This window comes from Belonocnema kinseyi, chromosome 4 (assembly GCF_010883055.1).
Source record: "Belonocnema kinseyi isolate 2016_QV_RU_SX_M_011 chromosome 4, B_treatae_v1, whole genome shotgun sequence".
In the NCBI taxonomy this organism is placed as follows: domain Eukaryota; kingdom Metazoa; phylum Arthropoda; class Insecta; order Hymenoptera; family Cynipidae; genus Belonocnema; species Belonocnema kinseyi.
The window spans coordinates 111,709,876-111,732,676 of NC_046660.1; the positions used below are offsets into that span (position 1 = coordinate 111,709,876).

General features: G+C 39.1%; 1 protein-coding gene across 2 annotated transcripts in view; it reads right to left on the reverse strand.

Annotated features, from left to right (window-relative positions):
- The window catches only part of LOC117172105, a 153,213-nt gene that overhangs the window by 114,621 nt on the left and 15,791 nt on the right, over window positions 1–22,801 (reverse strand). For both annotated transcript variants that reach the window (XM_033359883.1, XM_033359885.1), the window contains exon 3: window positions 21,319–21,450. In XM_033359883.1, coding sequence (XP_033215774.1) covers window positions 21,319–21,450 — 132 coding nt within the window. The remainder of the gene's footprint in view (window positions 1–21,318; window positions 21,451–22,801) is intronic.

Here is a 22,801-nt window from a genome sequence, read left to right on the forward strand (position 1 = left end):
TCCCAGCGAAATCGCGGTAAAATTTCAGCCACAACCACGTATCATAACCGTGAGATAGGTGGTTACAGTCTGTAACGGAATCAAAACGACGACCCGGCAAAAGTTTCGTGCACCCTGAGAACATGGAGCGATCCAAGAACTACTGCCTTCTGCATTTTTCCCGCAAGTGTTTTAGCATATTGTTGACACGCAGGGATGCTTTTCACGCTATTAACAAGTGAAATCTTGGCACCTCCAAGAGCACCGATGATAAGGACGATTAGTTTAAGAAAATATTCCGGTCACAATCGTTGCAACTCCCTTATAAGGTCTCTTTACATCGCTTTCTTTTCATTCTCCTTGATTATAATGTTTTTATCAGCTGGTGCTGAAAATTCGACAACGAACATAGTTCGCTTCTCGAAGTCAAGAAGAACCATGTCTGGCCCCGAGTGTGCAACAGAAACAATTTTCGAGAATATAAAGTTCCAGTATGTGCGGCACTTCCCATTCTCGACAATTGACTCGATTTCCCTAGGAGCGTTTAGAGGAGTGATATTAAGGTTAATGCCGTAAGAATGACAGAGATGGTAATAAAGTACTCTTAGTGCCGCATTGTGCCTTTGGATGTAGGTCGTTCCCGCATGAGTTGAACAACTAGATAGTATGTAAGCTAAATGCTCGGGGTGTGCATGGTACGCCCTGCAGCTATCATCGAGAATGTCTTGGCTCAAAATGTAGCAACGGTATGTTAAGGTGGAAATGACACCGTCTTGGCATGCCAAAATGAAACCCTCCGTACCAGACTTCAATCGGGCGATTTTAAGAAAGCAAACGTTAGCTCATACGACATTGAATGATCCTCCACATTTCTGTGGAAGATACCATGCATCCTCTTATCGAGGAGCTGTTCACGAAAGTTTTTCTCTTGTGCTTTCTTAATCCGGGCTTTCAGGAGTGAGTACTCGAGATAGATAAGATTTGATGCATTTTGCTCACCCCTAATACTGAAGTTAAGTCCAAGTGTTTCAGCAGCCCCCTCCGCTGCTTTGTATAGAAAAGCTCCTTTGCCCACTTCTTCGTGATTCCTGACCATTTTGAGAAGAGGATCTCTTCCATTCGCGACTCTATGTGCTGTATCCAGAATAATCCTATTGTGAAGACATTCGAAACTCAATATTCCGCGACTACCTTGACGGCGTGAGATGTACAGTCGCGGAATGGAAGACTTAAGATGCATGCTTTTCTTCATGTGCATAACCTTTCTTGTCCCGATATCAAGAGATCTGAGCTCGTTCTTCGTCCATGGAACTACTCCAAATGAATAGAGTAGTACCGGGACGGCAAGGATGTTCGTTGCAGATACTTTGTTCCTCGCCGACAGTTCGGAAGACCAAATCTGCGTGATGAGACATTTGTATTTGCTTCGGAGAGTATCCTTTATAAATTTCACATTCTGAATGCGGATCTGTGACACGCCCAGGTATGTATAAGTCTCTCCAGCGCAAAGGTGTCGTATAGCATTTCTATCAACGAGTTCAGGATCTTCAGGGATACCATTAAGTTTTTTTCGCTTAAAATAAACCTTGGCGCATTTATCTAACCCAAATTCCATTCCAATTTCCTTAGTATATCGTTCGACAATCCCTAGAGCTAGATGTAGTTGATCTTTGTTTTTAGCATAGATCTTAAGATCGGCTATGTAAAATACATGAGTGACCTTGTACTTTCGATCTGCAGGTTGCCATACAAGTACCCGTCGGAATAGCGAAGTGCTAGAGATAGTGGCAATAATGTAAGGCAAAAGAGGAGTGGGCTCATGGTATCGCCCTGAAAGACGCCTCTCTGAAAGGTGACCTTGTTAGTTGTCACACGATTTTTTCCAAAAAAGATAGTAAATCTGGTTTTCTAAAGGGGCATCAATCTCTCTATGCAACCTAACGATTTGCGGATGAACCTTTAAGCTTTCCAAAAGACAGATGATAAGTCTATAAGAGGTCGATTCGAAAGCTTTCCGATAATCAATCCAGGCCATCGATAGGTCACGCTTTTGATATCATGATCAACCGTTAGTTTTGTTTTACGGTTCGCATCGGCCAAAGCTCTCGCTGCATTATACACACAATAATTGATAGCCCAGAGGTCGAATTCTTCGGAAAAATGTCCACGAAGCTCGTCATTCATTTCAACCAGATCTTTAGGCTTGAGAGAAACCTTGCTGTTGATGTTTCTCCGGGTCATAAAGCATCGCTCTTCCTCTATTGGATGCCTGCACGCGGTTGGTCTTATTGTCGCCTCTCTTTCTCTGTTGCCGGCTTGTTCTAGCTGTGGTAGAGTAGGCGTTCCACTTAAATAGCCCCGTTTTGGGAGTAGTTCGGCATGGTTTCGCAGACGTTGCTGCGAGAAGTGCGATAGCTCCGGGTGTTTCTCGCACCACAGAACATGCAGCCGTGCCATGTGACCTCGTTCAGGGGCCATACTCCCCTCGTAGCACTCTAGCAAGTCGTAATTTAGTCGCTCCGTCCACCTAAAGGTCCCGAGATTCTGCCGATCCATCACATTGAATCCATTTTCATTGGCTCCCCCAGCTCTAGAGTGGTCGGCATTGTTGGCCGACCCATTGTCGGGAGCCCTGCGCGTTCTGTTGTTTTGAACCGCACTTACTACAACTATGTTTGGTGTTGTCATTGTAGTCCCGGTTAGTTGTATAGAGGTATCCTTTTGTGCAGGGCATTTGACTAGTGTGGGGATTTCAGCCACAAGGGAGTACAGCCAGGCTCCTATGGTCTCCAAGTGAATCCACGTTGAGACTGTTTTGTAGTTTATCCTAACGTCAAAAAACCTTAGACCATCTATCGTTTGTTGCATCAGTAGTTGACCACGGTGTGCCCACTCCCATGTATTTTATAGGGGGTACTTATAGATTGTAGCAAAATGCAAGATCAGCGCCACCTAGGGGACGTAGCAAGAACTATTGTCTACAGCAACGACCCCCCTCCAATCATTTCTCACCTTAATTTGTAGTTTATGTTGACTCCTCTTCCTAAAATAAATACATGAATAATAATAACCAATAAAACATACCAAAAATTGAACAAAAGAAAATCTATCATTGATCAAATGCAATCAAATGTTTAAGTCTGTTGCAATCAAACTACCATAGAAGAATTCTAAAAGACTTTAACATTTGATTGTTTATTATATTATAGAACGATTCCAATAGACTTTAACATTTGATTGCATTTGATCGATGATCGATTTGATTTGGTTCCATTTTTATTTTGTGTTATCGGTGAAAATCCATTGTGAGTCCAAGTTCATCACGCAAAAAAATATATAATTCTTGCAGCTACAGTGAACTTGAGCAGGCGTGAGCAGACGATAGAACTTCTATCGTTTGATCAAGTTCATTTTGAAATCTGAACTCACACTAGCGCCGTATAGCGAACGTAGCAATTACTACAATTCTTTCGCCACTTTTCCTATAAAAGTGGGCACACCGTGGTAGTTGACTTTCGCAGGATGAACGTCTAGCCAATTCATAGATGGGCGAGTTGATATGGCAAATGTATTTGTCGAAAAGCACGTTACATGATTCCTTCTTGTTTAGGTTAAATAGGATATACGTCCTTTGTAAGTTCTCCATGGCAATATGGGTGTGCTCCGAATGCACGTAGGCCCTACTTTTTTTGTTTAGGGATTCTGACTGATCCACTGGTAACGGATGTATCCGGTATACAGAGAATTCGGTCCTTTTGATCAATGGAATGTCCAGCAGGACCCTCATTGTTCCATTCTTATAGATTACCATAACCTTGGCGATGGTTGCTAGATCTTCAGTGCTAAGCTTTGGTCCAGGGAAGAAGAAATCCCAATCTCTTGCATGATCCAGCGCATCTCTGTAAATTGGCTCCAGTTGGTCAGAGGTCAAATAGACCTGATGTAGTTTCCTTTTTCTTGCGTAGTGGATCACATCCAGTAATACAGTGGCCGATCTTCTGTAATCACCTAATCCCACCTCTAAGGAGTGAAGCATGTTCTGTAACGTTTCCGTCACATTCATGGTAAACATGGCTTGATCAGCTTGGTTGGTCTTGTATATCATCTGCATGAGTTCTCCTCGCATTGTCTCCTGTACTTTCTCCAGCTGCTTGTTTCTGGAGTGGATCTTATCCATTTGTGCCCTGAGAATATGCGTCTGTCTTCCCATCAGATGCGTGAGATTGGAGGCAGCCTGGTTCATGTTGTGGATCTCTGCTTCGATACGTTGTATCGAAGTTCGCCTCACTCTCATTCCAGAGGGTACCCTCGGGGGGTATTCTTTCTTGAAATGATCACTCAATTCCAACATTTCTTCTTCGATTTGCTTTTGGTAGTTCTCAGCCGTATAGAACTTGACATCCAGGTGGTATTCCTTAATAGCGCTGTCGCATCCATAGCCCAACAAAGGTTGTCCATATTTGGGTTGCTTCTTGTATCGAATTTGATACCCGATTAATGCTTTGTGTACCTTATCCAAATGAAGGAAGGTAACTATTCTCCAGGTGCCTGTTATTCTGGAAAGAAAAGGTAGTTAGAGACTTTTAGTGTATTCGGGGAAGTTGAACGTACCCCATCAGAATTCAAAAATCGTTCGTATAGTCATGTAGATTTATTTTCTGTTTTCGACCTTTCATGGTGTATTTACAACTGTAGCGTTCCTCCAATCATGACGTATATACCCTCCCGAACTCAGCAATATGTTACGAGGAGCTTATCAGCATGTTTAGTGAATCGCTTTCCATCATCAGTTTCCAGGGTTACATTGTTGTTAGCGGTGAACCCTACAATAGTGAAAGGGCCATCGGCACGACTATCACATTTCCCTTCCCTTACGCTTTTGACTACATAAACCTGGTCACCTAGTTTGACATTTAGGGGTCGAGATTTTCGACCATGTATTTCTTTAGATCTTAATTTAGCCTTCGTTAGATTTTTAGCGGCTAACTTTTTTATTTCCTTTAACCTAACTATCAAGTCTCATAAATACATTCCGTAGGTTTCCACCTCTTCTCCCTGTGGAAGTGAAGTTGGAATTCTGGCCATTCTTCCAAACACCAGCTCATACGGAGTGAAATTTGTGGCCTCATGTACAGAGGTATCATAAGCAAACATGGCGAAAGGGATTAATCGATCCCAGTCCTCATAGTCGTTTGTATAATGCTTGACATAGTCCGTTAAGACGATGTGATTCCTGTCCAAAGATCCATTTGTTTGAGGGCGATATCCAGAGGTTGTCAGAGGCTTTACCTTGAAAATGTTTTCGAGCTTTCTCATCAGGTTGCTCACAAACCTTCCTTCACTGTCAGTCAAGATGTATTAAAGGGCAGCATATTGTGAAAAGAAGGTTGTAGCCACGGCGTGAGCAATTGTAGTTGTTTTTAGGTCTCGTATGGGAACGGCAATACAGTACTTACTGAAGTCATCTTGCATAGTAAGTATATGACGGTTCCCACTTGGCGTTGTAGGTAATTTTTCCATGGTATCCATGGAGACTTTGCAAAAAGGTTTAGCGGGGGTGTCTGTTATACGCATGGGCTCCCGAGTGCGTTCACGCCCAAGCTTATTTTCAAGGCAGCTCTTACAATCACGGATGTGTTCGGTTACATCGTGGCGTAGTACTGGCCAGGTATATCTTTCCCTAATCTGTCTATATGTCTTGGCGATTCCTTTATGGCCATATATTAGACTCCCGTGATATTCTGTGATGATTTTGGATCACAGGTCCTCTGATGGGACCTCTATTATTTCATGGTATAATGATATTGACATTGGATGTTCGACGCGAATTCTTGACATTACTTCTGCCATCTTATTCTGACAAAGTGACCCTAATAGGTCTCCTGAATTACACATCCCACAAGTAGATTGACTATCGCGTTTTGAGGCTGTAAATAAGTTTTGCAATCCTTTGGTCACTTTGTCCCAGTCAACCTCATCATTGTGTCTCTGTTGAACCACAATTGAATAAGTTTTATGTTGAGCATGGGGTGTAGCCAGGACTTGACCTATTTTTGGTCTGCTATTCCAGATGTCTTGAAAATCTAGATGTTCAGTAGCGATCAGGAGTCTTGCTATCGGATTTTCTGGCTCACAATCCTCCAGTATAAAATGAGCGTAGTTGTCGTGTTTATAAGTTAGGGGTTCGGTCCATTCATGAGTTATGATAGGACTGAGTGGGCCAACAGTGATGGGTTTGTCTGCTGTATTTTCTATGTTTTTGTGAGGTATTTTTAAAATTGGTGGATCAATATATGGTGCGTTTATTTCGATCCCGGGATCGTACGTTGTTGTTTGGTCGCAGGACAATTCCTTAATTTTTGCTCCTGTTGCAACCGTCGTGGCTGCATCATTGGGTTTTTATTTTGTAGAGTCAAGTCGTCGGTCGATTTTTCGACTTTGTGGTTTGTTCTTCCGATTCTTTTTGCACACGTTCTAGCATTTGTTGTTGAGGGGATAGAAACGATCCTTGACCTTGTTCGATGCAAACGTTTTTCTCATAATTCTGTAGGAAGTTATGTATCCTATACGTGAATAGCTGGTCATCATACTCATCACATGGGTCAAGAGCCTCTAATCTTTGAATTAGCTCTGGATCATCTTCAGCTTCTGAGACATGGGTGCAATCTAATTCGACAGTCTCGTCCATTCCTTCTTGATCTCACTTCAGAGAGTCTGGTCCAATTTCGGACACATTTACTCCTCGTTCGCTCAAGGTTTATTCGAAATGGGAAAAGGATTTCTGCAACTCTTTTCTTAGTCTAGATGCGTTGGACTTGTCTTGTGTTAAGTTCTGCCCTTGATTGTGTTCCAAATCACTCTCTTCACTATCATGGGTTTGAGCGAGCAGGTTTTTTATCGTAGGATACACATTACAGGGTTGTAATTCAGGATCGACTTCCGTTTCTCTTGGAGCAGGGATTGACAGAATGGGATCTTTTTCTATTCCCTCCCGAGCTACTCGATCAGCTGCCTCATTCCTTTCTACTCCTTGATGGGTGGGCATGTGATTCCAGGTTACATTCAGATGTTTCAGGGCGGCGTCCAGGTTTTCGAATTCTTCACGGTTTCTGACTGGTTTATTTTCATACGTCTTCCAGTCGTTGATTTTCCACAGTGGAATCCATTCCGTCGCACATCTGATTACGAATTTTGTATCGGTGTTTATTTGCAATTTCTAAATTCCTGCTTTTTAAACTTGATATAGGGCTTCTATTGCGGCCTCTACTTCAACAGCATTGTTAGTTCGTCGACCAGTTGCCGGACCAGATATGTTAAGGGGATGACCATGCCCAAACCAAACTCCTATTCCAGCCCTGGAGCGAGCGCTTTCATTATATGTACGTGCTCCATCTATATATACATCTAAATAGGGGTCTTTAATTAGACTAAGCCAATGGCTAGATGGAGGTGCACTAGGAGCAGCACCAAGGGGGGATTTGAATTTTCGTGGACAGAGTATTAGGCTCCAGTCCTGTAAAAGCACTGTGTGATTTTCAGAACACAGGTGGTTCAGAATTCTCATTATCCGAAGTAGATACCTCAAATGTGGATTCGCTACTGCTTGAAGGTTCCTTGTATTCTATTCGTTGTCTTCAGCTCGTGAGTCTCTTAGCTATTCCGCTTTGATTGGGATCCGGTATTTTTATTCCGGCCGGGGGTTGGTAATTTTCCTCATGATCATTGGGAACCGTTGTCGCCATTAATCTTCGTCGTTGAGCCGTATCTACTTCAACCTTTGGCAGAAGCTAAATTCGCTCAGCCTTCGCTAGTTTAAAGGTAGCGTTTAGAAGTAATGCCGGCTTTCGGGTCTTCCCTTTACTTAATGAGTCCTGTTCCACCGAGGTTGGGCATTTTTGTATAGATTTTGGAGGTTCTGATACCTTTCGGGCTTTATTAGCGGTGCTACCTATATTGCTGGAGGCTCAAGAAAGAGTTATTCGTTTTGATTCGGCCACGGGCTTTGTTTCAATTTTAGGTGGAGGAGTGTTTAAGCGTTTTACGGGTAAAACTCGCCCCTTCTCCGCTTGATCGCGGTTTACCATTACACGGTTGTATTCCTCTTCTTCGTGATTGTTTGAATTCCGTTGAGGTGATGATGGCCCTAGGTGATCCTTGAATTCTTGTGAGTCGGTGGATCCTTCGGAGTCGCTGTGATTGTGGATTTCTCCTTCTTGAGTAGAATTCCCTGATAGGGCTTTCACTCCTCGATTCAGCTTCCCCTTCTTATACTCGAAAGTATATTGGTAATCTTTTAGTTTTAACCTCCACTTTATCATTCTTGATCCTGGATTATTAACATATATGGTCCAATATACTAGCTTATGGTCATATGCCAGAATAAATTCCCTGCCGTACAAATATGGTCGAAAATTTCCCACTGCATATACTCGTCCAATATTTTGGAAAAGTAGGCTACTGGCATATCCATTTTCTTTTTTTCCTGAGTGAGTACAGCTCCGACCGCATAATCCTAAGCATCTGTAGTTAGCTTGAAGGATTTGGCCAAATCTGGGTGTTGTAGTATAGGGCTGCTACACAGGTATTGTCGGAGTTGTCTGAAACTCTCGTTTTTTTCGGGTCCCCAAACCAAGGGTACATTCTTTTTTAAAAGTTCAGTTAGCGGTTTCGCCTTTTTCGCATAATCCTTGATGAATCGACGATGGTACCCTGATAGTCCCGAGAATTGGTGCACGTTCTTTACGGTTTTAGGGACTGGGAAATTCTTGATAGCCACGATCTTGTCTGTATCAGGTCGTACCAACCCACTGGCAACCCAAGGGCATTCTTAGGTACTAATAATGTCCCCTTACAGTAGAGAAGGCGGTTTTGGCTCGTTCGTCAGGATGGGTTTCCACCTGGTGTTATCCTCCGGCAAAGTCGAATACTGAGCAGTATTGAACTTTCCTCAGGATGTCGGTGATGTTTGGTAGTGGATACGCATCTCTTATCACCTTTTCGTTTAGGAATTTATAGTCCACCACTACTCTATATTTCCGGATCCCTGAGGCATGCTTCTTTTTGGGTTTAATTGGAATTGGACAGTTGTTTGGCGATTGATACTCTGTAACTATTCCGCTCTAACATTACTTTTTAATTTGGGAGAGCACTTCCTCTGACGTTGCCTGAGGGTGTCTGTAGGGTTTTTTTGGACAAGCTTGTCATCTATGGTTGGAATGCGGTTTTGTAGTAAATTAATGCGAGAGAGTCTCTCGCCAGATAGCTGAAATATAACCGGGAACGCTTCCACCCATCTATGCACATACTCTATTTCCTCGTCAGACAAATGAAATATATGTAGGGCATTTTTTACCCTTTCAGCACGATCGGTTTTAAAGTCAGTTGTTTTCGAAGGTCCTTCTGGAGTTATGTCCTCAGATTTGCTCTCGGAATGGCCTTGTCCTGGGAATTCATAGGCATCATAAGGGTATATTTCCTGTGGAGGGACCTCGAATTCTGAGTCTTCTTCGGTTGTGTTTATGACGAAGGCATGGCAAACTCCTTTTTTTGAGGTTACTGTAACTTCACCGAGGAATATCCCTGAAGGAGTATTTACTCAAAGGAAATATCCCTCTATCACGTCAGAAGTGGATATATCAACTGAGACTACTTGTCAGGTCCTAGTCTGAATTTTCAATGTCCTTGGGAACGGTGTTATTTAGCCATTGAGGGCCCTCTTCGCTTCTCTGAACTCCTCATCCACAAAATATATAGGTGTGATAGGTTTTGAGATAGTCACCAGGGTGTTGTGGCGAAAGTAGAGTTGGGCTTGTTCCTGTCGGAAATAGGGGCGTCCTAGAATTCCATTACTGGACACTAGAGTGGCACAAAAAGGCTTTTATTTTCTAAATGGCAACGATCCCCCCCCCCCATTTAATCCCAAATCCGAAAAAAGAAATTCCCAAATTTTTTATTTTTTTTGTTTTTAGATTTTAACAGATGCCAGTTTTGACAGGACGTTTTCCACGTAAAATGCATGTGGAAAAATCCCTTTTTTGAGTTTTTGAAATAATTTTTTAGGGTTTGAAAAAATGTGACGGTAAAGTACGTGAGCCTATAGAGAATTATCGAACGAAGAATTTCATGTATCATATATATGGGTTAAAAACCTCTGAAACATCCCCAGGAGTAAAATTAATGAACTAATGTTAATAAATATTTCACTAGATCAATAGTAATAATATTTAAGGAAAAAAAATTTTCGAGAAAAAAGCTTTAAACAAATCCCATTTGTTTAAATAATAAAACATTAAACAATGTTAATAAATATTCTAATAAACTAATAGTAATAATTTTGGGGGGAAAAACGAATTTTCGAGAAGAAAATTATTTCAACAAATTCCATTAATTTAAATAATAGAAAATTATCTAACCAATAATGATAAATGTATCCATTAGACAAATATTAATGATTTTAAGTGAAAAAAACGAAAATACATTGTTCAAAAGGTCGATTTCATGAAAAATTGACATTTTTTATTTTAAGGGTAGTTTTCAGGTACTCGTGGGTCAAACCCATATGCCTGATAGATGAAATTCTTTGTTGGATGATTCTTTACAGGCCCCTATACTTATCTGTCACATTGTTTCAACCCCTAAAAAATCATTCTAAAAATTCAAAAAAGTGATCTTCCCCCATGCATTTTACATGGGAAACTTAAAGTCAAAACCGGCACCTGTTAAAATAAAAAAATAAAAAAATAGCGAATTTCTTTTCTCGGATTGCGAATAAATTTGGGGACATCGTTGCTCTCTAGCATGCAAAAAATTTTGCCATGCATTTTTGGACCACCCTCTTGGACACAGGGAAATTATTTCCTACAATGTGAAATTCCACAGGGGTATCCAGAATAGGTAAACTCAGGGTGCCCATTGTTTTTACAGGATGATTTGTTATTCCCGCCAGAAGGACTACTTGCTCAGGATTAAATTCTACTTCGGATTTTAGGGCTTCTATTTTATGAGGCTCAAATCGGGTCCGGGATCCACGAGGAAGTTCGCGTATTTTTCTCGGAACTGGTCGCATGCAATTTTTACGACGAGGGAATCCTTTGATGATCAACCCGTCCGTAAGAGCCTATTGAGAATGGTTTGTATGGAGTCGTAGACTGTGGGCGCTCCTGTGATACAGATCTCTTGGTCGCGTGCTGGCCAGAAGTCGGGTTTAAGTTTAAATCCTTTGAGTGTCCTGGAGAGCTGGATCTTGAAGCTGGCTTAGGCGGGCCCTTCCAATTTAGATGATTTTGTCCTATAGGATACATGGGTTATTGGGCATATGGGAAAGACATTCCATATGCGGGTATTGGATGCGTCATTCCCATATAGGGAGCCTGGGAAGCCATGAATAGGGCTACATGCCCATAGCACTGCTGCATCATTTGAGCATATTATCCTGGTAGGTATCCAGGCTGTGGAGTATTAGCACTGATAGGTGAGAAGGTTACTGATTTAGACTCTTCTTATTTTCTTTCTTAACTACTTTTGTTTCGCCAGTCATTTGTTTCGAATATGGGCTGGGAGGTATATTTGCATCTTTTTCTTCTCCTCTTCTGGATACGTGATAAGATGAAAACTGTATCTTTGCCCGTTCAGTGTGCCGCAGCCTTTCTTCCACATGCTCTGCATATTCTAGGGCTTGAGAGAGGTCTTCGGGATTTCTTACATGAAAGCTCTCTTTCACATGACCGTATTTGGCGTTATATCTGCTTTCAAGGGCGTGTCTTGTCCCATTGAGCAACCCTTGGAGTCTGTCGTAATAATCACAGACAGATTCTTGTCATTCGTAGATTTACTATTGCCTCAAAATACCACTCGTGTTTTTTTGAGGGGGCAAACCGTTTTTTAAGTGGGAGAGCAATTCGTTGATTGTGTTGAATTGCTTTTCCCTTACACCATTACAAACATCTTGGATAAATTCACCTAGTGGAGGTTTCTTTTCGTTGAACTCCAGTATATGATAGGTACTTGTCTGCAAATTCATATTCTCCAATAGACTAGCATCCAGTATGGCGGTAGTATTTGGGATGTTGGGGTTCCCGTCGTCAGGCCGTGGGCGATACTTTGGTTGATTTGGGTGTGATCCGTTTTATTCGCCCCAGGCGGACTTCCTTCGTCTAGCAGTTTTATTTTTGGAATCCTTTTCGGACTGTTTTTGTTTTGTAGCAGTCCCTAGATAAACATCTGTCCCGTGTTCTAATCGAATTTTTCCTATTAGTCCAAAAGTACCGCCCTGCGGTACTAGGATTTCTTGGGATAGAACTTTAAAATCGAACTGAGATTTCATTAATTATTTTTATATAAATTGTTCCGATTACTATGTACTGTTAGCAGAATACACGTCGTCCAACTCTGCCAAACTGCTTTCGTTAAATAAAAGGTCCGAAATTTTTTTCGTTATAAAGCAAGGTAGCAATTTCAGCTCGAAATTCAGGGATGAGGGTCATAGCCAGGATGAGAATCCGGAAATAAAGGTCCTTTTGATGAATAGTACCTATCGACTACTTAGAGAGTCTCTATATCTGGATCGGAAACTTGACTATTTATGGCCAACTTCTATTTCGGCCAGACGGCCAGATAATATGAATATTCGAGAATTGGAAATTTGAGTAAGGTATTCTTATTGGAACAAATTGTTTATTCGGTCAGGCGGCCAATTCAATTTTATCCCTTTCAAATATTCACTTCGTCGAAACGGCCTAAATGTATGTTTAGTAGAACAATTATTGCGGCCAGGCGGCCTAAATAATTATTCTATTGATACCTAATTCAAATTTTAGAGATAATGTTATGTTCGCTAGTAACAAAGAGTTACTAGTAGCGAAGCCGATGGCATTAGCGCATAAACACTATCCCACCGCTGCCACCAACACTTTGTTACAACCTAGCCTTTATGACATAATTGCATTATGAAACACCTTGAGAAGATAAAGTAAAAAGAGATTGTCTTTCAATAATGTATTACACAAGAATCAAATGGTAGGTAGTTGGATCTGTTTCTTCAAGGATTTTTATTGTAATTTGACTCCTAGTTTCCCTAATAACGACGGTGCTTTAAGTGGCTGCGTGTATCCGACCGGACGGGCAAGTAAAAATCTTGATCGATCACAGATCTCTTATCAGGAGCAAGAGACTTGTTGAACTGCCTGGATTACTTTCCGTTAATTTCGTTCATTGATGCCTTGTCGTAGGAGTAAGTGGAATATTTTGTTTAGTCAGGAATTTTTGATTGGAGGAAGACAATGGTGTGATACGAAAGAAAGGAAAATGATCGGCTCGCCTTATGCCACTTTTCTGCAATTTCTTGCATTTTTATATCATGGTCTCACGGCAAGCGTGAGACAGGAAATTAGTTGGCAGAAATATGAAATTCCGTCGACAATAATTCTTTATTCATTTAAAGATATTAACTCCGAATAATTTATGATTCAAAACCAAAATTATTAGAAATTATACGATAGGTGAATTTTTAAAATAATAATGATTAAATTGCCTAAATTCAATCTTATACTGCAAATTTTCGAATTGCCATGAAAAAAAAATTAAAATGAGACAGCACACAGGGGGAAAATTTGTAATTGTATGGTTTATAAAGTGAAATAAAGAAATTGAATTGTGAGGTTGCGGTTTTTTTTAGACGCATTTGATAAAAGTATTTCAATTAAACATAAATTTAGTTCAATACTAGAGAAAATCGAAATAAGGAGCACATTAAAATAATAGTTTTCAAACCAAAATTAAGATATCAGTCTCTTAATCCAGAAATTAATTTGAGTGTTCTTTCATTATTTACAATTTCCCATATATTACAGTCGAAATGTACCTGCAATCATAAAACAAGGTACATTTTCGACTTTTATTATATTATTTATAGAAAATTAAAATATATCGATTAATACACTCTATCCATAATTGCTTAAAATCAGGATGTTTTAGGATTTGTCTTACACTGACAAACCTTTTGCTGTAATATTTTCTAAAAATCAGACTAGTTTTTGCTATTTTTAGTTTGCAATAAAGGGACATAGCGGAACTTGCCTTATCGGAGGAGTGAGTGGGATATTTTGTTTAGTCAGGAATTTTTCATTGAAGGAAGACAATGGTGTGATACGAAAAAAAGGAAAATGATCGACTCGCCTTATGCCACTTTTCTGCAATTGCATGCATTTTTGTATCATGGTCTCACAGCAAGAGTGAGACAGGAAATTAGTTGGCAGAATTATGAAATTCCGTCGAAAATTATTATTTAATCATCTAAAGATATTAATTCCTAATAATTTATGATTTAAAACTAAAATTATTAGGAATTATGCGGTAGGTCTTGTCATTCAACTTAAATTGGGAGGTATTTATTACGCTTGACCTTTAGGTGGATACGGCGGCCCTTCATCATATTGGGAATTTTTTGTATGGTGGAAATCGGTTGATTCCTTCTCTTTTTATTGAGCATTTCAGTTTTCCCATAGCTAGGAGTATTGGCGGTGGGGTTGGTTGAGTTAGAAAGGAAGAAATTAGGTAAACGACAGGGGAAAGATGACGGAGTGCGCAAGACAACGTCGATATGAGACAGCGTACATGTGCGCGGTCTAATGCATGGATAGGCGCGGCCACTCAATTCGTACATGCATGTGTGAGAACGGGTGGCGTGGATGCTATGGTGCTTGCCTGCTACATACTATTATATATGTATATAAATATAATTATATTTGCACAATTTCATAAAAATTACTCCATCTTGAATTGTATGACATATTGAAAATATGCATATTAACGTAAGTTAATTAGTTAGACTAAATGGAATACATTAGTTAATTGGTTTTTTTTCTGCTATTTATTGATATTTCATTAATTGATTATTTATCCTAATATTCATCTAAAATGCATGCCACTTGTTTCTAAGCTTTTTTTATTATAAAATTATCAAAAACGTGATGGCATGCATTAGTAAATTGTTCTAAAATCAGTGTCCCACTGATTTTCCTAACATTTACTACGGCTACAAAATCTAAACTATCTTTGGCATACATTAGTTAATTGGCTCGACAAACATAGCTCAGTACAAAAAAATAGTACATAAAATTCTGAACAGGAGCGTTTAGATGCATTTTCATTGTTCGGCTCACAGTTCCAGAGTAATCCACCCCCACTGAGTAATCTATAAATGGTGTGGTTTTTTTATCATAATGAAAGGACTAAAATTGCAGAGCAAACAATTCTCTATCAATATTTCTCATTAATTTGTTGTTATTTAAACAATTAAACATTATATAAAGATTATTTGCGAAATATATCAATGTCACATTTATAAAAAATTTATTAAAGAATATGTATATATGTATAATGTAATAAGTGGTTAATAAATATTATTTTAAAAACTTTTTGAAAATTAAATCAATTTAATGTAATTATTTAATGATATTAGAGTTTGTAGTAGTAGTAGTGAAAGTCGCAGTAGTAATAGTAGTAATGTTTTCTTGCACATACCTCGAAAAGGGAGGGTTTTTCGGTTAAAATATATGGGAGTTAAATTGTAGAACAGACAATTATTTATAAATATTTCTAATTAATTTGTTATTGTTTAAACAATTGAAGATAATATCAACGTTTTTCCGAAATTGGATCTGTGACTCATTTCCACATCACCTATGAGGTAGAGTTGGTGGTGCGTTTTCTTATGTGGTTTCCCCAGGAGGCCTAATCTACTGTACACTTGCAAATGATTCTTAAAATGTAGTTGAGAAACTTTTATTAGTTGACATAATCATCAACTGTGTCTGACAGTTTATCTATGATCGCTTCATTAAGACAACCTGTACCTTGATAATTTAGGGACATTACGGAACATTTTAATCCAGCTTTTACGCATCCACAGCGTTTATCAGAACCCATTTTACAGGAACAAACGATCAAATTCATTATGTGAGATTGAGCTGGTGCCTTAGTAGTATACACTGGTATTAAACTATTTTTCATTCTATTCCAACCCCACAGTTCCGGTTCTAAACATTTTTCTCATCATGTTTGAATTTGATGATAAACTCGATAAAAGTCTTGTCGAGCAGCTAGTGTGCACGCGAAAACGCCGGTGTTAAGTTTGTTGCAGTTTAAATTTCATTGGCTTCAGAATGAGAGTTTTCAGTCACATATTTATTCCTATAAACGTTGTTGCACATCTGGGCATCTAGGGGAAATGATCATTTTGAGACTGATTTTTGACTCATTTGGAGAGTTATGGAGTTAGTGGTGTATCTGACGCGGATGTATCTGACATGGGCGGTAGTGATTCAGTCTATTTTTAAATTGACACATTGCCTTATATAACCTAAGAACACACATGAATAACTACTGCGCATATCTGAGATATCCGCATTCTGACACCACTGTGGAGTGCTGAACCGCGCTGTCACCCAGCTGAACATCTGTGAAAGCAATTATTCGCTTTGCGATATTAGACTAAATAATTGTTGATAAGCAAACTAATTGAAATAATATTTATCTAATTTTTAACTTTCTTTTATTTAACAGTGCGTACTAGCCATTTAGAATTAAATTATAACTTCCTAATGCAACTTGCAAATCTTAGGTTAGTCGTGGCCGTCAACATTTGAACTAAAGCCGGGATGTATACAAAAAGTCATGACCGTCTACATATACAATTAGGTATTTTCACTTTAACCACAAGCTAACTTTACTTCCTTGAGTGCAGGAAATCTAAGGGCCGGTTCCACCAACCTCGGTTAAAAATGTAATCCTCGGTTAAAGCTAGTTACACGTTCCACCAATTTTTAACAACCGGTTAACTCGCATTAACCACCGTTAAATCTAACCGGTCACGATTGATCGGTTAGGGCGATTTAATCGTCCTTTAACCTAAAAGGTGCAGTGTCGTTGTAAAATATGGAGTTTTTTGAAGAAGTTCTGAGGTCGTCTGATCACGAAGTGGAAGAAGACATTTTTGAATTTATCCGCAGAAGACCACGAATTTTCAAAGAAAGGGTGAATTTTTTTGATAATTTTGACGACGTTGATTGTCAAACGAGATTTCGCTTTAAAAATGCTTGTGTAAATGATTTGCTGAATCAAATAGAAGGAGCATTAGGAGGAAAATTAGACGATCCCACTTTTTTCTGCTATCTTATCACAGATAACACGAATAAAACAGAAATATAACACAAACAAAAAACACATACAAATTCACGTTTATGAGGTAGGTTAGTGTGAACACGAGCGTGGAGTGAACCTTACTTGGATTTGGTGCGCACGGTCCTATTGCTTTGCTTTCCACTCGACCAACAAATAGTGAATCACGCGAAAGATTAAAAGTAAAATAGGAGTTATTTCGAAACGATTATCTGGTTATCTAACCGGGACCTCCAAAAGCTTAACTATGGCACTACATTTAGCGCTCTGTCAGTTAACCAATGATTTAACTGAGGTTGGTGAAACCGCCCCTTAGAGTTCCTCAAGGGAGAGTTGTGTCACCACAAAACAAGTCAAATTTAATTTCCAAATAGTGATTGAATAGTAAATAAGTATAATAAAAATAATAATAATAAAGTAGATGTAACAATTAATAATGTTGGAAAAGTCAACAAAAAACTGCTTAAGCACACTTTTTTAAAATATTAATATTTATGGCTGTTGGATAAATGTAATAACATCTAATAGAAAGTAAATGCAATAATCATTATAATAATAACATTAATTTAGAGTTGATCATTGAAATTTATTGCAAAGTAAAAAGTCATTTTTTAATGACATGAATTTTTAAAATAATAATTATTAAATTGCCTAAATTCAATCTTATACTACAAATTTTCGAATTGCCATGAAAAAAAATTAAAATGAGATAGCACACAGGAGGAAAATTTGTAATTGTATGGTTTATAAAGTAAAGTAAAGAAATTTAATTCTGAGGTTGCGGTTTTTTTGGACGCATTTGATCAAAATATTTCAATTAAACATAAATTTAATTCAATACTAGAGAAAAGCGAAATAAGGAGCACATTAAAATAGTAGTTTTCAAACCAGTATGGAGAAATCAGTCTCTTAATCCAGAAATTAATTTTAGTTTTCTTTCATTATTTACAATTTCCCATATATTACAGGCAAAATGTACCTGCAATCATAAAAAATAAGGTATATTTTCGACTTTTATTATATTATTTATAGAAAATTAAAATATATCGATTAATACTGTCTATCCATAATTGATTAAAATCAGGATGTTTTAGGATTTGTCTAGTAGCAAGTAAATACACGCCGAACTACAAAATTCATTGGAATACATTTTAACAATTTTACATTTATTTCAAAAAAGGATTGAAGTATTCACAAAGCTCTGTAGTAACCCAGCAAGCAATGTATTATAGCCATTTACTAATTTCGGTAAAAGAAAATTCTAATTTTCTTGCATTAATATCTACAGAAGATTGCAATATTTTCAGAGGACTATAGTAACGTCGAGAGAGATCAGCGCACTTATTTAATAAGTGACTTAACAAACATTGGTGCAGTAAGATTAGCAGACGAAAAAAAATAAGCCCAGCATACGCCGCGTCGCGTTGAAGGTTACGACACACGTATCCTTTACACAAGCATGCGACGTAAATGCAGACTTATTTATTATGGGATTTTTAACTCGTTCGCACTATTATATTTATTTAAATTGCAATTGTACAGTACGCATGATTACATATAGTTTATACATTATTATATACATGCAGGAATATTACATTACAAGCTGAAACAAAGCTGGTGGGAATCGAACGTGGGTCTTCAACGCAGCAGCACGGCGATATTCCATCCTGCTAAAAGAGATAATGAGATCCAGAAATTTATCGCCCTTATGAAGTAAATGCTAGCACTCAAATTGTCCACGGCAGGTGCGATTCGCGAAGCTCTTCGTAAGGCAGAAATAGCTTAGAGAGCAAACCACCGGACTAGCAGTGTCTGCGTAATGGTTACTTTTGACGTCAGGAATGCCTTCAATTCTGTAAGATGGGTTGACATTCTTGACGTCTTGGAACGACGATTTAAGGTGCCAAATACCTTTGCCGGATCATTAGCGACTATCTCAACGACAGGTGGTTGACTTTTGAGACCACGAAGGGAGAGTACAGTGCTAAGGTCACTGCAGGTATAGCACAAGGCTCAGTTCTTGGGCCTGAACTATGGAATATAGTTTACGACGAAGTACTAATCATGAAACTACCAGAAGGAATCAGATTAATTGGTTTTGCTGATGACCTTTCAGCAATGATTAGAGCAAGAACAGAAGAGCAAGCGCGACAATTGGTAGCATTTTCTGCCATGAAAGTAGAAAATTGGCTCAGTGACCACCATCTTCAATTGGCCAATAAGAAAACCGAAGTTGTCATCCTTACTAGAAAGCGGTATTTCAGCAAACACTTTTTTGCGGATATCGCGGGGCACTCCATTGAGGCTGGAGTTGCACTGAAGTGCCTAGGTGTCTATATTGACGCAAAGCTGAACTTCGGAATACAAATAACAGAGGCAGCAAATAAAGCTGAAAAAATGGTTGCCATGTTAACATGGCGTATGCCGAATATAACAGGTCCAAGAAGTTCTAAAAGAAGAATTCTAATGAGCGTAGCAAACTCCATATTGCTTTACGGAGCAGAGGTGTGGGCTGATGCACTTAAAGTGAAATGCCGACGCAATCGTCTTCTGAAGGTGCAATATAAGGGTGCACTCAGAGTTGCTTCCGTTCGGTGTCCGTTCCAGCTGTACTAGTTATAGCGGGTTGCATTCCCGATGACCTTCAAGCAGATAAGAGGAAGAGAATCTACGAGGCAAAAATATAAGGAGCTGATATGAATATCTATTCCATGGAAAGAAGTACGACTCTTCATAATTGGCAACAGCAATGGAGAGAAGAAACGAGAGGCAGACGGACTGCGAGGTTAATAGGAGAAGTGCAACCGTGGATCAGTCGGGAGTATGGTGAGGTGAATTATCACCTCACCCAGTTTCTCTCTGGACATGGTCACTTCAATTCCTATTTGTTAAAGAGATTTAAAAAGCAGAATCCGAATTGTGACTATTGTCCATTGGAGATGGATGATGTTGAGCACACATTGTTCCAGTATGAAAGATGGGCAGCCAAAAAGGCTGATTTGGAGACAATCCTTGGAACGGTGATAACACCTGACAACATTGTGCAGCTTATGCTGGGATCTCAATTTAATTGGGATGAGATAACTCGATACGTGGTTAATCTTCTTCGCGAAAAGAAAAAAGAAGAGCAACTCCAAGAGAGAGACAGTGAAAATCCAAGCTAGGGAGGATATCACAGAAAAATCTCAGCCCAATAATGTCGAGTTGGGATGCCGTATACCGACGAGACCGATGTATGGTTCTACTGTACTACTGAGGACGATGCGTGCATCTTGGGTCGGCAGGACGGAGAGGAAAATGATGAGTAGAAAATAGTATTTTTTTTACTATGTATAGCTTTTATAATTGTCTTTTGAAAATGTTCCAGGTTGGCAACAGAAATGTGAAGCCGAGGCACGGCTTAGAAGCCTTATCCCCATGTCCTTGAAGTAATGCGAAAAGCGGTCCCGAGCACATGGGTTGGCGGGAGAAGGGGTTTTAGTAAGTAAGAATCTGACACTACCCAGACTAAGAATTGCCCACATGCCTGTGGATAATTGATAATATGGGTGTCTTATGTAAGATTTCCCCTTGTATAAAAAAACTACTACTACTTCTACTACTGCTACTATTACTACTACGTACAAAGTTATATATAATTGAATAATTACTTAGGAGCGTGCGGGCTTCAAACTCAAACTTACCCCCTACTCATAGGGTGGATTATTTGGGAAATGTGAGCCGCACAAAGAAAATGCATATTACCCTTCTTGTTCAGAAGTTTATGTCCTATTTTTTTGTACTGCGCTATTTTTGTCGTTAAATGTAGCTTTTTTAAAATAATAGCTAAAAACCAATTTTCGAGGGTTGTTCGTTAGATTGAAAGGTATTTCAACCCATCGGCCAAAGGGAATCTCTTTTGATATTTCATTCTGGTGCAATACGGAACCACGTACGGTAGATATCAAAACATTATAAATTTTTCTGGAAAAAAGTCTGATTTGACTCGACTAAATTGCGCAAAAATTAAAACGTTTTCAATTTTCAAACTGGCGGGTCGGAACCACGTACGCTTAGCCCTAGGAAAATAGGTTTATTTTACTTGTTTTACATGTAGAACACGATGGTGAAAACGGCAACCACTAGTTAATACTAAAAGTACTAATCTTATTAATAGAAACTTACCCATTGTTTGTGCCGATTTTTCTCCTTTTTTGGTGGCTCCAGTGGAAAATTTTTCTTTCTTAGAGTTGTTTCACACGGTGCACCACCACCGGGTTTTCCCCAAGGGGCATAATTTTCCAACATTTCCTGTAACTGCAAGCATATAATTATCAGTTGTGTCATGCTTTTATTTATTTTGTAAGGATTCGGACAAAGTTGAATAATGATATAAAAAAATTTCCTATGTGTTAAAAAAAAACGAACAGTAAATATCGATCGTTTTGAACTGCATTCACAATTGGTTTGGGGTTTTTCAGACTAGTTCCCGATCTCACAAGGCCCCGAATACAATGGTAAGGCTGCCTGCGCTAGTAGGTAGTTTGATATCTTAGAGTCACTTTTTTAAGACACGTCAACCAGGTGAAATTCAAATTTCGGCACAAAACGAAATTGCCAAATTTTCTGAGACTACGATTTTCGGATAGCAGTTTCCATTGAACACGCAAAGCATTACATTTTCTCCAGGACTTCGAGAAATGAACTATATTTGTTGATCAAATTCTGGACTCCGGCCAAATACAAAATGACTACCAAAGTGAAGGAAAAGGAAGAGTTGTATCAAGACCGCAAAAGAGAGATGCATCCACTATACCCAAAATATTAGGGTAAAAAAATTAATACATAATTAATTACTAATTACTAATTAAAAATTCATTGCTAAATAATGAAGTGCTCTCGGAGGTGTTAAACTATCGACGGTTCTTGACCTTAAAGCCATACCTGCTTGCCAAAAATATGCCAAGGCAATTGCGAGATGGATGCAGAAATGTGTTAGCCTTGGGTCGCTTCATGTCCGCAAGACACACGAGGGTTTCACCAGCATGCCTTTGTGATTTTGTCGCAACCTTTGGCGATCCAGCTCAGCGTCATAAGACATGGACCTATGTGTGATTTATTTATTAATTTATCATGGTGTCATCTAAAAAATGACACCGGCTCCCAGCAAAACTACGGTAAATCACAGCTTTGTCCGAACACATATGTCCATATCTATGACCATATGTGGAGCGGGTGTGTGTATGTGTCTGTGCGTGTTTGATCCTTTGAAATCTAACGGGGGGCATGACATAGCCACCGGGAGCTTCCTCAGGTTTGCCGATAGAAGGTCCGTGTACCAAGTATTCCTGCTGAATGAGGGTACAGAACTCAATACGCAGTCATGAGGGTAGCGCATCCTTTTCCTAGCTACCGTGGCAAAGAATACGACAACCTCAAACCCAGTGGTGAATGCGGTTTAAAATGATCGAAAGTGCAGAGCACCACACAATGGGTCGGAAATTAGCGAAGATTGTCCTACATTTCAGAGTGTTAAAAATAATTTGATTGAAAATGTTCGCCTATGTGAAATACCAGGTGTATACATATGAAACCGGTATTTTTTCAAGAAAAAAACACATTTATTTCAAGAGAATGATAACAAATATTTTATTCAAAGTATGCGCCC